Below are 21,750 nucleotides of genomic sequence, written 5' to 3' on the forward strand. Positions count from 1 at the left end.
AATAATGTAATTATTTATGCTTATTAAAAGTAATCATTGTTATAATAAAAAGTAATATTTGATATGGAGAATTGTAATATTTCAAAAATATTATATTAATTGTAATTATTGTTGTAATAAAAATTAATTATTGTTATAATAAAAAGTAATTATTATTATTATTATTATTATTATTATAAAGAAAGATAATGTTTTTAAAACATTACAATTTTCACAATATTGATATTAACTACTTATATGAACATAAATATACATTTATGCGAACAAATGTATATACTATACTATTAAAAGTAACAATTATTATAAACAAATGTAATAATTGAAAGCGCGGGTCAGGGTTCCGGGTCAGAAGCATGGGTTTGAGGCGCGGGTCAACCCATCGCACGGCTGTGCGACCGTCGCACCCAATAATTGGTGTGTGTATGTATGTATATATATATATATATATATATATATATATATATATATATATATATAAAGGGGTGGGCTACCGTGAGAGCACATCTTAAAATAAGAAATAAGAGCAATTTTTAATGTATGAATTTTATGTAGAAAACGTATGAATTCGCTGTATAAAGGTATGAATTGTGAAAAATAAATTTTTGCTACCTTTGGGATTCGAACTCAGGACCATAAATACATCCAACAGGATTACGAATCAACCGTAGATCTTGATGATCTAAGGGTTGAAAATGATTCTTATTTTATATCTTAAGAAATGCTCTTATTTTAGCCATTCCCTATAAATATATATATAAATATAAACAGATGCATGCATCGGATGCTAGAAATTCTTATTACTTGCATTTATCCCATGAAAATTTTCTCATTTGTAGTAAGAATTATTTGAACTTTTCGTTGGCTGTTTTTTTTGTAGTATGTATATATAGACGGCAGATTTTGTTTTTGAGCTATTGATTAATTAGTGTGGGTAATGAAATGTAAAAGGCAAAGGCCAAGACCAAGACATACCCAAAAAAAAAGGAATAGAGAGCATATATTTATGTACTCGACATCGCACTTCATCACCATGAAGTTTGGTGGTTAACCAAACAAGTTGGTTGGCAGTTAGTGGGTTACTTTCTTCAAATTTGGACTCGCTTTGTAATCAAGTATTATTGGACTGCTTCATCTTATTAATTTATTAAAATAATTAATTTGCATATTGAGTCCAATTAAGAATTAAAAAAAATCATTATCTTAAAAAAATTACTTTATCAAATATTAATGTAAAACAGTTCTATGATACACATTTTTGGGTTAAAGCAGAGACTAGCTACTTTAGGTTACCAGCTCTTTTTTTTTTTTTTGAAAGCGTATGTTAGCAGGCTTATGCATTCTAGATAACTATGATTTCCTTTTTCTAGAGCAAAAGAGATCTTTTATCACGAACACGAATATTTTTACAAAAAAGTTGATTAATTCTTCACCCGACTAATAAAAACACTTAACTCACATTTTTAAACGTGGTTAAATTGAGTAGGCATGTTAGAATACATGAGGTTTAAAGAAGGTTGTTAGGAATGTAAAATCTCTTCACTCGTCCTTGTATAAATGGAGACAATAAACACTGCAAATTTGGCTGAAAGCGAGAGAATATTAAGTTAAAGACGACGAATTGAGACTTACATTTCACAAAAGCCTTCAGCCGAGATACATTTGCTCTCTCTCTCACTCACTCACTCACTCTTTACATGTGGACTTTCTTCGAAAGCCAAAACTTAAATATCAATCCATCCCAATCATTTTTGGGATGGGAAAATGAAATTCTAAACTGAAGCACCTGCAATACGTGCCTGTCCCCCCCTTTTTTTTCTTCCTACAAAGCCTATCCAAATATGGCAGAGATTGAAGAAAAAATGATAGCTAAAGCTCCCTACAATTTACATAGTCCCTTACGGGAATGCTACGTCGCAGAAATTAATATAATCATAACCAAGAACTCAGTTCGCCCCAGCCCGTGCACAAACCTTCCCCCTCTTCTTCGTTGCTAAATAAGGTCTGGTCCGAGCAATCCAGTGAAGCCCCGCACGCTAAGTTATATGATTGGCATGCAGAGTGGCATACTCGTAGCCGGTTGTCCCCATTCCGTTCACACTTTTGAATAGATATCTAGTTCAACCAACCAAACACAATAATAACTCTTAGCAAATTTTATGAATATAAAGGTCAAACTTGTAAGAATTTATAATATAACTATTAATGAATGATACAATGCGCTAAAAGAATTGTAAAACGGTGCTTTCGAGGCTCAATGCGTAAAACAAAAGTTTGAAGTGCTCAATAGAAAAAAAACCTAATAGCGCAGGAGACAAGTAATGCAGTTTTTTCATTTTATAAAGACAGTTAAAAGATTGTGAAGAAACTCACCCAGCAGGCTAATCGTTTGGCAGCTCCATCACAGTCTCTGCCTCTGATATAATTTAGAAACTTCCGAGGGCCACCCGGGAAAAGGCGATGGTAGTTGGGCATCACGACAACTTCTTCTAGCTGTTGTAGGATACTTAACTCACTAGGTGCACAATGTTGCCCCGACATATCGTTCTCAAGGACAGATTTGCACACCGAGAGACTTGGGAGAAGCGTGGAACTGTTCTGGCATGTGTAGCCAGCATAGTCTGAGCAACGAAATTCACAGACACCGTTGTCACAGACCCCACCATGAAGACTGCATTGTTCGTCACAAGTGGCTGCAGATAGCCAATCGGCTCAATCAAAAGGGGGACTTATTTGAAGGCACTTTCGAAAATAGTATTAAAAATAATTGCTTTTTCCTAAAGACATTATCGAATTTCAATAAATTTTATGTTCATGCAAGATGCCTTAACAGTTAAAAATTGAGCAAGGCTTAATCTTCGCACTTCAACATTAACTTCTCTGGCTTTTCCTAAGTTAATATATATATATAATCGGACAGCTAAGAAACTGAAAACTTTGTGTTCCGAGATTATTAGACTTCTAGAATTTCTCATGAAGTCTTATCATGCGCACCACTCAAGTTTTGCGCATGTAGCATGGCATCCAACCCAGGCCGACACCTCTTTCTAGGAAATATTATGTTGAATGAATCTTTTGAGGCATGTGATTCAAACTATAGGACACTTTACTTAGCAAGCAAAGCCCACCAACAAAGTCGAGATTCTCTCGCACAATTTATGAAAAAAACAAACCAAGCCTAATAAAAGACGAATCAATTTGATTGCAGTACCTGTAGAACAGTCAGTTCCAGTGTACCCAGGTTCACAATTGCACACACCTTCCTTAAGGCACTCACCATGACCCCCGCAGTTGTTAGGGCAAGATCCTACAAACAGACGAGGAGTCGAGTTCGGAAACAGATAGGGGTTGCAGTTTAAGCGTGAAATAAAAGTTTAGACCACTCACGCTGGCTACAATCATGACCATCAAACCCCAGAAAGCACTGACATCTTCCGTCAATGCAATCACCATTAAAATAACAGGCATTAGGACATTGACCAGATACAGGGGCAGGATCTACATTGCATAGTTCATGATAGGCAGGGCAGATCAGTTCACCTGCAGTATGCACGTGACAATAATCCATAAGGAAACTTATAAATGAAAGGGACACATTAATTTGTGACTGCACATGTGCACAAGACAGATAAACCTATAGAAACCAATGATGTTACCATTAAAGCCAGAAAATTTAATGGGTCCACCAGCTTGAGGACATACTTTCCAAAGTCCATCCACCGCAACCTAGCAAGAAAGCAAAAATGTACTCTTAGAGTCATAGTTGAAGATATGCATGCATTATCTGAAGTCTGAAGCTTAATGGTAGATTAAATTGGAAGGCATCACAGCCTGCTGTTTTGCTCATTTCTCACGCCTAAATATTAAATCTTTGAATAATTAAATAGTTTTTAAGTTTTTCAAATATTTAACAAATCAATATGTCCCGAAATATGGAAAAGGGTGATCAATATCAGCTTTACAAGCACTAGCTACAAAACTACACACACACACACACACACATGTATAAGTATGTTTATAGAGCAAACTGTACCTCCAGTGAGTTGTTTAAACATCTGTGCTGATAACAACCATTTCCCTGGGTAGTAGACCCTCTAACAAACCCAGTACGCACCAAATTTGAGGCCATGCACCTGTTATCCAAGGATACGAGAACTGTAATTATCTGTCATTTATGAATTTTATAATTGTCCAGAAACAGTAGAATAAAAAGTTCACCTTGAATTACTTCCCCGCACTTCACCCAACATACCGTCAGGTGCCCTAGCACTGTTAGTATCCGTACATGAACCGTCAGAATATGCTACAAAATATGTGCAATAATCAGCCAATGATGACTGACCGCCTGCAAAGAATAACAAGCACATTGTCACGGTCACCAAGCCAGTTGAAATGAGAAAGTATGAAATACTATTAACCACATTGTAAACTACAGGGACTACAATAAAGATGCAAAATGAATGCACAAAAGGTATATAGGATATCATAGAAGTGAAATGTGCACTAAATATACATAATTTCACACTACGATAGATGTTGACACTAATGCATATGACATGACAGGATACTTCAAAGTTCCAACTGAATCATCCATCTTGAAAAAATGCCTGAGCAAATCCCAAGCCAACATTAACTCAGGATCTTCACATAACATCAGACTAGATGGACTTGTAAGCATGTAATGTCCCCACACTGGATGACAACCACATGTTTCAAGGATTCATAGGTGGGCTCAAAGGACTCTTGTGGGTTAACGATTTTCGCAAAGTGAGAATGAATGCATATAGTAGCTGGTGGAGTTTGTTGTGCTATTATGTAGCTACCAGGCCCCACCCCTGCAGACCCAGACCGTTACAAAACATGTATCTTTCATCATTTTCCAAACTTTATTATTAGAGTTCAAGTTAATAACCTCATTATTAGGTATGGTTCAAGCAACTTCAAGTTGACAGACTAGCTTGCATTGGAAAGTGGGAAAACACTGCAGAAGGATAAAAGAACCCAATGCATGGGACTTTTGACCTATCATGCCCTGTAGACAAGAGTCTGAATTGACATGCTACCCAGAACCACAAGTAAAAACGATACACATACAGTTAAGAAGAATAATAAAAGATGACATAGTAGGACAATACTTGTAAAGGAGCTTAGACAAGTTCAATTCAATGGAGGCAACAGCAGACCACACCTTTATTAGCTTGTGAGAAGTAGCGAGCCCACTGTGGAAGATCACGACTGTAATTTACAATAGGACAATAGCCTTCTGCCTCCCTATTGTATGTACATCCAGAAAACTGCGTTGAGTTGCAACGATATGCGCCCTTCCAATGATTGCAGGGTAAAGTAACAAACTCAGTTCCCTGGTTGTGGCCCCAGTCAAGATGGTCTGCCATGCTGTAATTAGCCTGGTACCATCCACTGTCCTCAAGTAAAGCGAGTGTCATCTTAGAAACAACCGATCTTGTATCAACTGAGCCCGTCATAATCTCATTCATTAGAAGTCTTTTCTCCCAATGAGATCCTGTGTTAAAAATTATTAATTATAAAACTATAGGCATCAGCCACTCTCTACCTTACTCTAATGTGTGCAACCTAAGGTAAAGACTCTACAAGAGCATTTGGATTTGAATTTTTGTGAGACATATATCTTCACTGTCTCAAAACCGTTCCACGCACCGAATTAAAAATGGTGATACTAAATCCTAAAAGTCTGGATTAAAATGTAAAAATAAAATAAAAAAATTTGGATGACAATATAAAAAAAAGGTAACATCATTGTTGGGCGTGAATGCAAAATAATATGGCAACCGACCTGATGTGCCACGCCCACCGCCATCTTCAAGCTCCAAACCAGTAAAATTCTCAGAGAAAGCCTGCGAACCGAAAATTTGTAAAGCTTTATCCCTTATATGTATATACATATATATATAATCTACATATATAATCTACATATACAAACTACACAAGGAAATTAAATCAAAATAATGCTTCTCGACATTTGCCAGCATAAGAACCATTTACAATAGAAATTTGGACAAAATGGGACATGATAACCCTACCCCATAGTGATAGCGAGAGTGCATGATAACTCGAGGAAGCACCACTCTTGTTACCATTCGTCCTAGTTTTTCATCCATAGCTTGTTCTGTTACCTACAAAGAGATTTGATAATGAAATAGTTGTGAGGATACATCTTACAACCATGTTAGTTGTGAGGAAAATCACTCAGCTAAAGTGGGGGTCAAGCAGCTGTATTTCCCCTGATAACTCATAGTTGCATCTTTGGTTGGGACATTAATTACAGTTTTATTAAGGTGAAACACATACATGGTTGTCTCATTTACAGAATGAACAATAAATAAATATATTATCAAATTATTAAAAAAGGCCCGTGTTGGGAACGGCTCCATAACAATGGGATTACTGATTAGTAGTTGCCAAAACATCTTCCCAGTGTACTATAGACTTTTCTATATAATGGGTTTCATACGTATGAGATTATGCATGTAAAAGTTTGTGCCTCTTTTTTATAAGGAAGAAACCAAAAATTGATTCCAATCTTAATTCCTGAAAATAGCAGATACGGCAGAAATTTTCTGACACAACTTTGCACTTTAATTCAATGCAACGAGCTATCAAACTACATAACCAAAACAGAATTAAACTAGTATAAACAGTAAGAAAGCACGCAGAGTATATTAAGTTGTTGAAAGTTAATTTGCTTTTCATAGATTATGGCAGGTTAAAAACTTAACTGCATGAGATTTTAAAAGATATTAGATTTATTACATGTTTTATCTTGTCAGTCCTTCCCTGAGGTCCTAAATACCAAGATCCAACTAAGAAGACTCTTAAACCAGATAAGACTCCTGCACCATCATATTCAATGTGGGAAAATGGCATTTTAGTTCTACAATGTAAGTGACAATCTGATTAAACTTAAATACACAGTGGTGGTCCAATGATAAAGTTCCTGATATCCAATACGTTGAAAATCATTTTATGATTTACCTGAATACGCCTTCTTTTCCTCTCATCTCGAAAGTGAGCAAAGGCATGGGGATCGAATCCAAGAACATGCATAACCTACAAAAGGCAAACTTCACTACTTCCAATTAACTAAGCAACCTAACTTCTTAAGTGTTTGCTTGATTTAACTTACCTCATGGATTAGGGTAGCAGAAAGTAATGATTCCGCTTCAGCAGTCAAGTGCCGAGGTGCAACATTCACATGCCCTAGTCATTGAACTTTCACCTTTAATGCTAACTATATATATATATAACAGCTAATTCAAATCAAAGAACCATACCAGCAATAGCACGACCCCATTGATCTCGTTCACATGCAACAGCCCAAGCAAGAGTGTTCCCGGTTGTTGGTCTTGTAGTAACCAACAGAACTAAATCTGCATTAGCTACACCTTCTGAAAAGATAGAAATTTGCATTTAATAGCGCCGAGATTTTGAGAAAACCAATAGATGGAATATTTAATCATCTGAAGTGTTAGTCTTTTGCAAGAGATAGACCTTCCACATATTCCCTGGGAAGTTGCACACCTCCATCTTGACCGCAAGCAGAGTATCCACTCAACCGCAAATTCCCCCTCACAGGCTCAACAGAGAGCGCTCTTCTGAACCAATCTGCCGTTTGCCCAAGAGCCTGTACAAGAATTAGCATATTATTCCAATATGGAATAGTTCAAGGATTAGAAGGAATAACTAGCAAGGACCTATATAAGCTTCAAGAATATATTTTTCAAGCTACACCCTTCAGTAATCTACCTAGCAATGGCATGCAGCAAACTCCTGAAAATAGTTGACAAGAAATTTCTTAACCAACCTCCATTTTTGCATTCGACTAATTCTGTCTAGGTTACAGTTACCACCATACAACAAGAACAAAAAATAAAACAAAACCTTGCGAAGACGAAGTTTCTTGTCCTCCTCGGCTATGTCATCTAGTGTACAATTATACCAGCAGTCCCCATAAATAGGAGGATCCGCTTGAGGGTTACAAGAAGGTGCACCAGAGTAAGAGGCTCCAGCTGGTTCCCCCAACTGGAAAAGGAAACAAAAAATCCAGCATCAGTACCCAATCACCTGCATAAACAGAATCTTTCATGTTTCTGAAAACACTTGCCTTTACAATGTCCCCCACATTCCGGCAGTCTCTATCTGAAGAATGTCCAACAGCATCATAATTTAAGTAAATTCTAATCGGTTGTTTAGCATCGGTATGCCACACTGGAAATTCAGAAACACCGAGCAGCCCGCGTCCCTTTCTCTTTAGGGACTTGGAAATATCAGGCTCAACATAGACCTGAGCAGACACAGAATAAACCTTGCGACCAGGTCTCTTCCTTTGTTCGATGATTTGATCATGAATGCAAGAATGTGATAGTATGTTCTCTTTGTCCTTATCAAGCACTCGCCTTTGAGATTGGAATCCTTGAGTCGTTGCAAAAGCAGCTTCCAAGAGAAGCAACACCAATAATATCTGAGATCGATGGAGATAACTTAGGAAATTTAGAAGATCTAAACAATTTGTCCTTTGCAAAAGAACTCCAAATTCATTGAGAGAAATACAAACTCCATAAGCTTAGCAGAGCTGAAGAAACAGCCCCTCAAGTAAACCGAATGAAACCCAGTATACCCAGAAAATGATAGCTACCAATGTAGCATACATGAATATAAATTTTAACAAAAAAATGAGCCTCTCTGAGGAATGAAAAGACAACAGAGCCACAAAAATTAGCCAATTAAGCAAACACTGAATCCAATTTATAAAAGAAAATGTCAAAGAAACCCAGAAAGGAATTTTTCCCGAAGATACCAAATAAGAAAGTAAATACACACACCCACCTTCCATAAACAACCATCCCCAGTTTAAAGCACCAATGCTCGTCATAGAGTAAATAAACAATTAAACAATTACGGAACCAAAAATTATCCATTTTTCTAGTGTCCAACATTAGCTCAACAAAAATCAAATTCAATCTTCACCTTGACGCAAATGACAGCAAGATTCAGTTCAAATCTCGGGAGTGAAGAAACCTCGCCGGCGCATCGGTTACATCGAACCCTCAACTCCATTAAACGACGAATTCTAACATGAACAGCCTCAATCAATCAAATCGCCGCCGCTCTCCTGATCGGCTTCCACCCCTGTAAAAGCCTCGAAACTCGCCGCATTATAGGTCGTGCACAAAACCCAGAAGCTGAAAACCCTCAAACCCCACCAATATGATAAAGGGGCTCAGCTTTTGAAGAACTCGGCGGAAATACGTCGGCTCTTTCTCTCTCTTGTTGTGGTGAGCTCTGTGCACTGATTTGTCCAATTCCCCAGTAGCAAATCTCACAGATTTTCAGTTCAGGGGAGAGAAAGGGAGAGGAGGAGAGAGAAAGGAGATAAGAGTACACTATGCATACACAGTAGAGAGAGAGAGAGAATTACTGATACGGAGATGAAGAACTCTTTCTGGTGAGATTGAAATGGGTAAAGTGAGAATTGGTAATGGTGGTGTATGAATTCTTAATGTTCACGCGCATTACATATATTATATCCTCCCAAAATATATCTATTCACCAAACAAGAAGCTCATTATGTTACTTTCTTTCGATTGATTTATTTACTCTTTCGTTGCCTTATTCTTCATCATTCATTTACTTTTTTAGTAGTATTTCGGAATTTTAAATGATGTAGTTTGTTATTGGGATAGAATCATTCAATTGGAGGCTTTCAAATTCACTTAGATTAATTGTTATATTTTCATTAATTATTCTATATATCACAACTAAAGTATCATTATTATTTATTTTTTTGAAACCTAAAGTAAAATTATATTTAGTTGGCTTGGTTTCTTAGGATAATTTATTAATTTGGGAAGGTAATTTGGTTCCTTATTTCTAAATGTTTGTGTTTGATCCGATTTTGATGTATTCTTTTGGAAAGTAAAAAAGGAATAATTAATAGTACAAGGAGATCTAATGTATACTTTGCTAGAGTGAATATGGATTTTATATATTATATATATACACATGTATATATAGTGGTGGTTACAGTGAAAACCACAATATAAAATAAGAACCGAGAACATTGCACTGACATGTAAAGTTACTGCATTCACTATACAATTAATTGCATTCGGAAAAAATTAAAAATTCTGCTCACCTCTAGGATTCGAACGGTGCATCCATCTATCAAAATGATGTTGATATTCATGATCAAAGAATTGAGGATTGTTCTCCGTTCTCATTTTAAATCTTGGTTCTCATTTGAACCTCTCTCTCTTTCTCTCTCTCTATATATATATAGTATTATTTTTTAAAACTTTAATTTATGTTTCTGGCTAGTGTGTTCGTTTCCCCTAATCCACCTTTGTCTACAAATCTTTGGAGAACATCAAAATTAGAATATTCGTTTAAACTTTTCTTTTCTTTTCTTCTTTTTATTAAATGAATATAAATTTTAATAATCGTGTCACGATGAATTTTTCTTTGGATACCTGAATTTAAAAGGTTAATTTTCTAAAAAAATCAGAGGAAAAAAATCTAAGTAAGTGATAAAATTTAGATCAAGATTGGTGGATAAGAAGATTTTAGTTAACTTAGACGATGAAACCTTATAATTTCGAAAAATAAAATAACCACACAAAATAATTAAGAATTTGAAGTAGGACTTTAATTTATTAGTAGTTGAATAGAGAGGAGCAGTGTCTAGTGTGGCCCGAAACCGAGACATCTTCCTTCACTCAGAGGAGGTCCATGGTTGGGTGTCTTGAAAGAGACATCAAGTTTTTCGATAATACTATTAAGTTTTTGTAAAATTAATCGTGAAGCTGTTTATTATCAAATCATTTAACAGTTCAAGATGTCTCTCATAGTCATACCCAGATCCATCATGTCATATTTTGTTTGAATATATATCATCAATAAAAACATTACACAAGATCATTCAAAAGGTGAAGACCTTTCATACGATTACGAGCTATATACCTTAATCTAATACCTATTATATTCATTATAAATTAATAACTAATCTTACGTATATTATAGCAAAATAAATCTTATTCTAATTTTCTTTAATTCTCATTCATTCTTATTTATTTATATATTTCTAATCAATTTTTACATTATAGCAAAATAAATCATATCCTACGTGGCATCGTATAATCACTCCATTCTAATTTTCTTCAATCCTTCCGTCCCAATATTCAAGTCTCGTATTCTTTTTTGAGCCGTCCCATGTAACTAGTCTTCTTTCCCTTTTTAGCATTAATTAGGATACAATTAGTTAATTAATTAACACTTCTCTATCTCTTTCTAACCCTAACCTATATTCCCAAATTTGTCACTCTCTCTCTCGATGCCTCACCACCACCGTTCTTCTCTCTCCCTCGGTGATCGCAGCGCCTCGCCGCCCGTTTTTCGGCTTCCAGGGCTCTGCCCTCTCCTGGCGACGACAAGGTGATGCCCCCTCCCATCCCTCTACCGCCTTCGCCTCTGATTTTCTCCGCCTCAACCGAATCCCTCTCCCAGACACATCCGCACAGCCAGTCGTCGCCCGTTTTTCTAGCAGCGGCGCTGCCCTCTGCAAAACCATAACCCCTAATTCGCCTCTTTCTCTTCCTTCTGCTAAACCTCTTCAACGAACGGCCTATCCCTCCACTCACAAATCCAGCATAGAGACTCGCGCCTCCGCCGCCTCGAGCCTTGACAATTAGTTTTGTTGCAGATCTATCACTCTCTTGTCGCAGATATATCACTCAATTGATTTGGGGAAGGTTTCTCTTATTTTAAAATAGTCACTCTCTGTTTTGAACTTAGGGTGATTCGAAGTGTTTGAAGGTGACTGTGAAGAGCAGATCTATCAATTGTGGTCTCTTAACCCTCCTCGCCGTTAAGAGCAGCGACAGTCTCCACCTTTGCGACAGGAGAGGCAGAGGTGGGAAATTTGGGAAATCTTGGAAGATTTTGATTATTTTTGCTTTTGTGGAAGATGGGTTTAGCTGATGATGGCTTAAAGATTGAATCTTGGGGTGTTGAGAAATCAAATGGGAGGAAAAGTGAGATCTGTGAGAGGAGAGCAGGAATCTGTGAGAGGAGAGATTAGGGGGTGGCGTCGCCGTCGGCGGGAATTAGAGAAGGTGGAGCTCATGCTGCCTCGCCGGAAGTCGAGCACAGCAGCGGCGGCGGCGGATTCCAGATGGAGGAGGAAGTTTTGGGGCTGAACTTGCATGTTTCGATTTTGGGAATGAAGGTTGAACAGTGAGCCAGAGAAAGGGAAAATGAGTCACGACCAACAGCTTCGCCGACGGCTGAAACAGCCAGCGAACGGATGCGGTAGAGAGATACAGAGAGAGGGCGGACTTCATTAGTCAATTTAATTAGTTAATAAAATAACATTAAATAAAACACTAATTATGTGGTCCCTACTAATTTTACATCTACTTTAACTCTCCTAAATACTTGTGCCCAAAAGCAAGGAGACTTGAATATTGAGACGGATGGAGTATTAGCCTATCAAACGATCTGATACTAATTATATACCATATAAAAGAAAATATAGGAAAAAAAGAATACAAAATCTCTTGTACACCCGAGTGTACCGTACATCCGAATTGACCCGTATCCAGATCTTTACTTGCATGCTAATTCAAATTCACATCCTTACCCAAATCGTGTAAATGACACTATTCAGCTTTACAAATGACACTGCTTATAATTGACACTATTTAATTATATAAATGGCACTGTAACATTTAAAAATGTTATAATGTCATTTTTAATCTTATAATGTTATTTAAAATATTATAGTGTCATTTACAATCTTATAGTGTCAATGACAGGAAATGTCATTTATATTTCTGAATAATGTCAATTATACACAGTGTCATTTACAATGTTATATTGTCATTTATACGCAGTATCATTTGTATAACATAATAGTGTCAATTACAGTCAGTGTCATTTGTATATCCGAATAATGTCATTTACACGATTTGAACAGGACGTGAATTTAAATCAGAATATAAATCAGGATTTGGGTACGGATCAACTCGAATGTACGGTATACCCGATTGTATCCAAGACCACCTCAAAAAAGAATTCCACTTAAATGACAACATCACTTTTGACAATTCAGTATTATGACAATATATGACAAACCAAAACTAAATTGTGGAGTATAACTAAAAATCAAAATAAGATTATAACTTAACCCGATTTGAATAGTAGCATTTCCCAATTTTATAAAGATGCTGAAATTTTGAGGTGATCTTACCCGACCCACTTGCTTCTATGACAACTAGACTCTGAATTTGTTAAATATATAAAGCTGCTGGTTTGGATAAAGCTTCATTTAGCTATTATTATTAAAAGTAATTTAGGTTTTCTATTATTGATGTTGAAAAGGGGTGCACGCAATTATGGAAGAATCGGAATGATTGTTGACCGAGCACCAAGTTTTTGTTTATATTGGAATCTAATTTGTTGTTATTGTAAACATGGCTTCATATTGAGATTTGCATATTCCACGACACTCAAATAATTTTTTTTTGCAAAAAATAATTTAACTTCACATCTCTTTCTTGATGTCAATTGTAGCAAGGCTTCAACTTTCTTTAACTGAATATATTAGTGGCCACGGATGTTGAATTCTAGATATTAATCGTGAATTATATCTTAACGTCAATCGGTAAAATCTAAAAATTGAATCGGAAAGATCAGTTCTCAAGTTATAAAAAAGTATTACGACTTACGAGTGTTGTATAAATTGTTTTAGAGATAGATCTTCGAGTATTCATATACAATATTTTTTATAATATTTAAATAATATTAATGGTTTTAATTTCAAATTAATTAGCTTCTACTTTATTAAATTTAAATTTAGGAGCAAAATGATATATATTTACCCTTTTAAACGAAAAAATCTAAAAAATTCCCACCATTTACAAATATATAAAGTATACCCATATAAGACATTTTTACCCTTTTGTACCATTTATTTTATTAAAGGGTTAAGGTGCAGATTAGCCCCTGAACTAGACCCCCCTAGAGCGTTTACCCCCCAGACTCGGTCAAGGCGCGTTGACCTCCCTGAACTCCCGAAACAAGGGTGCAAATAAACCCCTCCGTTAAACGGAGCCCAAACGCCGTTTTCTTTAAAAAAAATTTATTTTTTATTTTTATTTCTGGTGGGCCCCACTTCTTTCTCATCCCAATCGCCCACACCTTCACCGCTGGCTCCTGCATCTGCGCTGCACAGAGCGGCCGCGCCACCTCCTGCCGCTGCGCCTCCGCCGCCACCGCTCTCAACCACCTCACGCGCCTACCTCCAGTCCGCCGTCGACCTCTCCACAGATCCAGCCCGCGCCGTTCACGACCGGCTAATTGGCGTCAGAAAAGAAATTTGGTGGCTGCTGCTCGCCGTTCGGAAGAAGGCGGCTGCCTGAATCGAACAGGGACCAGCGGTGATAGGTGTTGTGTGTGGGCGGAACCAAAATTTCTGTGGTGCAGAGATGAAGGTCGCGCTGCACTCGGTTGGTTGGAGAAGAAGGTCGCGCCTTGCACGGCCATCTGATGCACGCAGAGGCTGGATCTGTGGAGAGGTCGACGGGTCTGGATCCAGCGTGAGCACTGGTCGCGGCTGTTGAGTCGCGCAGGGGTCGACGGCGGACTGGAGGTAGGCGACGTGAGGTGGTTGAGAGCGGTAGCGGTGGAGGCGCAGTGGCAGGAGGTGGCGCGGCCGCTCTGTGCGGTGCAGATGCAGGGAACCGACGGCTTTTGGTGGTGAGGAGGAATGACGACGAGTGGTAGCCGGCGGCTGGAGAACGGCGGTGAGGGTGTGGGTGACTGGGATGAGAGAGAAGTGGGGTCCACTAGAAAAAAAAAGTAAACAGCGTTTGGGCTCCGTTTAACAGAAGGGTTTATTTGCACCCTTGTTTCGGGAGTTCAGGGAGGTCAACGCGCCTTGACCGAGTCTGGAGGGGTAAACGCTCTAGGGGGGTCTAGTTCAGGGGCTAATCTGCACATTAACCCTTTATTAAATTATAAAAATCTTTAAAATAAGAAAATAAAAAGGAGAAGTCTCGTCAGCGGCCGACAACCACCGCATGTCGTCGGTCGACGCCATTGCCAATCATTGTGCTTCACAAATCTACACCACCATCACCACCAATTCATAAATCCAACACCCTAATACTTGAATTAAAACAAATACTCAATCCTAACATACTTGACTTGATGTCTGACGTTCAACGTTCACGCGCTCGATCAACCATCAAGCAATAGTTCACATTGAGCTATTGCTCGAAACTCAAACGTCAAACATTCGAGTGTTGAGCATCAAGTGTCGAGCGTCAAACAATAGTTTAATTTCAGCTATTACTCGACACTCGAACACCGCGTGTCGATTATCAAGCATCGAGCGTCGAGCGTTGCAGAACTGTGTGAGAGAGAGAAAGTGCCAACACTGTGGCGAGGCAACGATGAGGTGCATTGTGGTAACGAGGCGGTGGCGCGGCGCAAGGGATGGGGGCGGCAGATCTAGGGAGAGAAAGAGAGAGAGACGTGAGCTTGGGAAGGGGAAGGTGGAAATTTTTCCAATAGAGATAGGTAGAGCGTTGACAAGGCGTTGTGGCAGTGGCGCGGCACGGCGTAGAGGAATGGAAGGCGGCGGATCTGAAGCGAGAGAGAGAGAGACGTGAGTCTGGAACATTCAGATTTACTTTTTTGTTTTTTGTTTTCATTTCTAATTATATTTAATTATATTTTTCAGTAAGGGTATAAATATCCTAAGTGTGTATTATTTGTATAATTTAGTTTACGGTTAATTGCATGTAAATTCACGAAGTTTCATTTCTTTTCGGATGTTTCCCACAATTTTTAATTTTGCATAGTAATCCACCACCTATAAATTTATTCTTAATGGTCCCACGGTGAGAAAATCCGGCCAAATTTCTTCTTTTTCAAAACCTTGCAAGATTACAAATATCACTAAAAAAGAATCATCGACTATCAATTAATAGGTTAGAGTTCATTCGATTATCTTTTGCTGAAGAAATGAAGATCCAATCATAAGTGATTGCCATATAATTTGATCGAATTTTATCGTGAGAATAAATTTATAGGTGGTGCATTACTATGCAAAATTAAAAAGTCATGAAAAATATTCAAAAAAAATGAAACTTCATGAATTTACAAGCAATTAACCTTTTAATTTATATGGGTCAATGAGGCCTAACTCAAGTGGCAAGACTGAAGTACCAAAAGACTCTCATTTGTGAAGATGTCTTGGGTTCAATCTCGTCTGCGTGCGATGTAGTTTTTTCACCTTTGTATGGGTAGTGGTCTCACCTGCGTGCGATTATTTTCCCACCTTTGTGTGGTGTAGAGCTTATGCCTGTTTGTGAGTGACTTATTTGATTATATAATAGGCACCTCTTGTAATTTTCAAGCAATTACAAAGTCGTGAAAAATATTCGAAAAAATGAAACTTCATGAATTTTCAAGCAATTAACCTTTTAATGTATATGGACCAATTAGGTCTAACTCAAGTGACAAGCTGAAACACCCAAAGATTCTCCTTTGTGAAGAGGTATTGGGTTCAATAAAGTTGAGACACCCAAAGATTCTCCTTTGTGAAGAGGTATTGAGTTCACTCATGCATGCGTGCGATATAGTTTTTCCACCTTTATGTGGATAGTGGTCTCGCCTGTTGTTGTGAACTTATTGAAATATCATAATCCTTGTTTTGATGACACCAAAATCCATAGGCCTTAATTGTAATAGACTAGAACTGTTCGAACTCAAGTGTTAGAGTTCTTTTCTAGTATAGTTTGTTGTTCTGAAGACTGAAGACTGAAGGACGAAGAACTGAAGACTGAAGTTACCAACTGAAGTATCAGTTGAAGAATCAGTCTGGAACTGATTACTTAATGCGTGCCACGTGGATTCAGCGGACTGATACTAAAGTCAAGTATCAGTTAAACATTCTTCCTCGGACTGAACCTCCAACGTTCAAAGGAAGCCACGTACTCCAAAAGTACAACCGCATTAAATGCAGAGATCTCAGGATCCTCCTTTCTCTGCAGAGGTCATTCCTATTTGGTGGTTACTTTGTCAGAGACGTCGCATCTCCTGCTCTTCAACATAGCCGTTCTCACCAAACAAGGAACCTCGAAGATTGAAGCCTTAGCCCAAATTCGAAAAGCTCTCCAACGGAAGAAATCTTGAAGACGTTCTCCGCCAACGGATCTATTCAAGACCTCTCCTATAAATAGCGCTCGAGGATCACTTCAATCTTCACTGATTCAACAACATAAGCTGAAACTCTGCCAAAATTGTTTCTCAGCCAAAAGCTTAAATCTCTCCAAAGCTTGAATCGAAGAAGAGAATACCAAAGCCAAAAATCAGTCACTGCTGATTACATACATTCTCTTAGACCTTAGGCAAACCCCTGTTTACCCAAAGCCTAGGTCAAAACTAACTCCAAAGAACTTGTTCTTTGAAGTATAGTTGACAAGATTTCAAACCTCCATTCGAAAGATAGAATCGAGTGTTTGAGTTGAAAAGGAGTTCAGGAAGGTACTCTGACTCCGTGAGATCCTAGTGCAGGTTCGTGCTAGGAGTGGAAAATCCAACGCGAGTGAAGTGTTGGTACTGAAGATTGGATCTTCAGTTGATTCGGTTGTGTGCACCCGGCTAAGCACACATATAGGTTTGCAGTGCACCAGTAAAAGCACTTGCGGAGTAAAGTTGTTGGTCCGATCAACCGACCGTAGATGTAGGAAGTGTTTTCCGAACCACGTAAAAAATCTCTGTGTTATTTACAGCTTTCAGTTTTACATTCTTATTTGTGCTCTTTCAATTGATAAACTGAATACTGATTAAATGCAAAGATAAACCTGAGACTAACAACGTGCTCCACAAAGGCTATTTCGAAACAAAGTTATTTCCTCTGCGTATGTTATCAGTCTGACTGATCTATCATCTGATAGTCAGGAAGACTTGTAACATCTCTGTTTTAGCAAACTCGACTGAAGCCTTAACGTGCATCAGTTAAGTTCCAGTGACTTAACTGATAACTCATTACTGAAGAGTATTTCAGTATCAGTCGTCAACCCTGTTTGGTCAAAATTCCTTTCAGTTAATAGGCATCTAAGTTTGCGTGTAAAGTTTCGTGTTGATCTCTATCTTGAGATCCCACTGTTTATGAGTAAAAATAGCCTATAGGTGTATTCCCCCCCCCCCATACACCTATTCGAGACCCTCCGGACCTAACACCTGTGTGGAGTTATTTTCTCATATTTGTGTGGTGTAGAGCTATCGCTTGCTTGCGAATGACTTATTTGATTATATAATTGATACCTCTTGTAATTCTCAAGAAAAAAAATATAACTAATATTTATAAAAAGAGCCACACTTACGTGAGCGCCGTTATATTTGTGCGCGCATATGGTGAGCGCGGATCCTGGGTCGTGATCCGACCCGGATCCGGCTTCACCTTAAATATTAAAAAAAAAAACAATTACAATGGATTTATGGTATAAATATAAAACGAATATGTTATGAGGCAAACAACTGTTTTGCCCATTTGGTTAGGCGCTATGTTATAATCAGCAAGGTCACTGGTTCGAATCTCTATGGAGGCGTGTTTTTTGTTAAATTTTGCACCTTTTTTTTGGCAAAATTTTTCTGAGATTTTTCAGCTTTCCTTTTTTGTGTTTTTCTATAGTTTCTTTTCTTTAACTACGTAGTTTCATTCTTTCAATACTTAGTGTTTTTTGTTAAATTTTGCACCTTTTTTTTTGGCAAAATTTTTCTGAGATTTTTCAGCTTTCCTTTTTTGTGTTTTTCTATAGTTTCTTTTCTTTAACTACGTAGTTTCATTCTTTCAATACTTAGTGTTTTTTGTTAAATTTTGCACCTTTTTTTTTGGCAAAATTTTTCTGAGATTTTTCAGCTTTCCTTTTTTGTGTTTTTCTATAGTTTCTTTTCTTTAACTACGTAGTTTCATTCTTTCAATACTTAGTTTTTTTTTAGGCGTGTTTTTTGTTAAATTTTGCACCTTTTTGAAATGACACTGAACCCTAAACCCTAAACCCTAAACATTATGACACTATGAAATGACACTATGACATTTCAAATGACACTAAGACATTTTGAATGACACTATGACATTTTAAATGACACTTCATTTGTTCAAATGACACTATGCCATTTCAAATATGACACTTCAACAATTCAACTGATGCTAAAGATTTCAAATGACACTATGATATTTGAAATAACAATTTGATTATTCGAATGACACTACGACATTTTAAATGACACTTCAACAATTCAGTTAAAACTTCAAGATGACATTTTAAATGATACTTCAACAATTGGAATGACACTATGACATTTTAAATGACACTTCAACTATTCGAATGAAATTACAAGATTTCAAATGACACTATGACATGTCAAACAACACTACTCCGGCATGTCAAATGACACTTCAATAATTCGAATGAAACTACAAGATTTCAAATGACACATCAAGAATTCGAATGACACTAGGACATTTCAAATAACACTTAAACAATTCAAATGAACAATGAGATTTCAAATAACACTATGACATTTGAAATAACACTTTGACTATTCGAATGACACTACGACATTTGAAATGACACTATGACATTTGAAATGACACTACAAGATTTCAAAAGACACTATGACATTTCAAATGAAATTTCAACAATTGAATGACACTGCAAGATTTCAAATAACACTATGACATTTCAAATGACACTATGACATTTCAAATAAAACTTCAACAATTGAAATGACACTACAAGATTTCAAATGACACTATGATATTTCAAATAAAACTTCAACCATTGAAATGACACTACAAGATTTCAAATGACACTATGACATTTCAAATGAAACTTCAACAATTGAAATGACACTACGACATTTCAAATGACACTACACGATTTCAAATGACACTATAACAATTCGAAATGAGACTACAAGATTTCAAACGACACTACAAGATTTAAAAATGACACTATGACATTCAAATGACACTACAACATTCAATGAAATCTTGTAGTGTCATTCGAAATGCCTAAGTATCATTCTAAATCTTAAAGTGTTATTTCAAATGTCATTTAAAATATTATTATTATTTTTTTGAAGGGGATAATCTCTTATTTTGGATCAATCTTTTTTTATTATAAATCATTTGATATAATCAAAAATTCTATTCACGGGCAGACAGTTTATTTCAAAAATTCTATTAATTGTATTCGTTTAATTGTCACATAAGCGATGGCGCGTGCGATTATCTAATGGTGGAACGCGTGGGTCAAATAAGTCCCGTGTAGGCAAGGCAACTATGGTCTGGTGAGCGACAATTAATTTTGTCTTTTTAATATATATTTAGCGCGCACCATGTGAGCGCAAAAAATACACGGCGCTCATTTAAGTTTTTGCGTTATAAAAAAACCTTTTAATTTATATGGATATGTTTTTTTAATTTGTTTTGTTTTTGTTTTTGAGAGGAGTAAAAGCTATAGTTATCCCTTAAATTTATTAACATCTTTAAGTAGAGTTATGTTCTTAACAAATTTTCAAGCCAAAAATATGTATAAGCCCAACTGAAATTACGTTCACAAATTTAATTAGATTAAAGTCAAACTAATTATATAAAAACTAATGCAAACTTTATTGACTGCAATTCGACCGAATCCAATCTGAGCTATCCAATAATTCGGGGGATAGATTTGGACTTTGGACAAATTAATTGTCCTAGAGTAATGAAAAAGAGAAAATTTTGAATGAAATAAAAATAATTGTTTAGGTAACAGGGCAGTTGGGTTTGGTGTTTTGCTGACCTAAGTCCGATTGGCTATATGATATATAGTTGTTTAGATATTTGTGGTTGCAAATTTCACCTAATCGCCCTTTTTCAAACGCTCTTTCCCACCCAACTTATAATATATTGATATTATCAACGTTTAAAAATTTGCTAGCTTAACAACTTTGTTAAGAATACACAGCTCACCAATCTATTGCTAATTGTGTATTCTAATCAAATAATCCACAAGACTAATAATTACTAATAATATAATCACTACTACTAGAGTAGACCCACAAATCATACGTCCACTAAATCCTCCACAAACTTTACAACCTATAGCTACATTACACGTACAAACCATTTATAATTATAAATCATTTTATAGAAATTAATTTGGCCTATAGTGTTGGAAATAGATGTGAAATAAAGGCCATATAGAAACCATTTATATTATAATTAGAAATAGATGTTGGCCACAAAAGAAGAAATATCAAATAAGGGCCATAATATAAGAAAACTTATAGAATAAATCAAACAGTAAATTCCATGTACGATTCAAATGATCTACAAAATTGAAAATTCCATGTACAATTTAAATGATTTCTATATATGGACATTCACGTGGAATACACACACAATACAATAGCATAAGACACACACACAAATACAATATCATAACTTAAGACACGAAATCGTTTAACATTTGTAGATAAAAAATCATTAATTTAATCTCATCAACATCAGCAATATTTTCTAATGTATCTTTTTCAACATAAAATTGCAAAAACATTCAACTCGTCTTACGACATGCACATCCTAATTAGATTTGTATTAATTTAAATTTTAAAAATTTTACTTTCAATTTTTTTTTTCTTTAAAAATCTTCTTTTAGCATA

At 36.5% G+C, this 21,750-nt stretch overlaps 1 protein-coding gene across 1 annotated transcript; it reads right to left on the minus strand.

Moving 5' to 3' along the window:
• Positions 1-1,577: 1,577 nt before the first annotated feature.
• Positions 1,578-9,668, minus strand: LOC130986563 (uncharacterized). The gene is made up of 17 exons (XM_057910004.1): positions 9,001-9,668; positions 8,138-8,494; positions 7,915-8,055; positions 7,525-7,657; positions 7,308-7,421; positions 7,160-7,233; positions 7,009-7,083; positions 6,057-6,149; positions 5,810-5,870; positions 5,186-5,518; positions 4,216-4,342; positions 4,031-4,130; positions 3,654-3,723; positions 3,385-3,537; positions 3,209-3,304; positions 2,371-2,690; positions 1,578-2,112 (listed from the first exon to the last, which is right to left on the minus strand). Exons 1-17 carry the CDS (start codon positions 9,088-9,090, stop codon positions 1,930-1,932), a joined length of 2,520 nt encoding a protein of 839 aa, XP_057765987.1. The 5' UTR covers positions 9,091-9,668; the 3' UTR covers positions 1,578-1,929.
• Positions 9,669-21,750: the final 12,082 nt, after the last annotated feature.

This window comes from Salvia miltiorrhiza, chromosome 5 (assembly GCF_028751815.1).
Source record: "Salvia miltiorrhiza cultivar Shanhuang (shh) chromosome 5, IMPLAD_Smil_shh, whole genome shotgun sequence".
NCBI classification, from domain to species: Eukaryota; Viridiplantae; Streptophyta; class Magnoliopsida; order Lamiales; family Lamiaceae; genus Salvia; species Salvia miltiorrhiza.

Bases quoted from the DNA above. Each gene is read 5' to 3' on its own strand.
- LOC130986563 (XM_057910004.1), bottom strand. From the start codon at position 9,090: ATGGAGTTGAGGGTTCGATGTAACCGATGCGCCGGCGAGGTTTCTTCA. The intron at 7,658-7,914 runs GTTTTGTTTTAT...ATTCTTGTACAG, and splicing joins AGAAACTTCGTCTTCGCAAG to GCTCTTGGGCAAACGGCAGA. The intron at 6,150-7,008 runs GTAAATCATAAA...ATCTCTTTGTAG, and splicing joins GGAAAAGAAGGCGTATTCAG to GTAACAGAACAAGCTATGGA.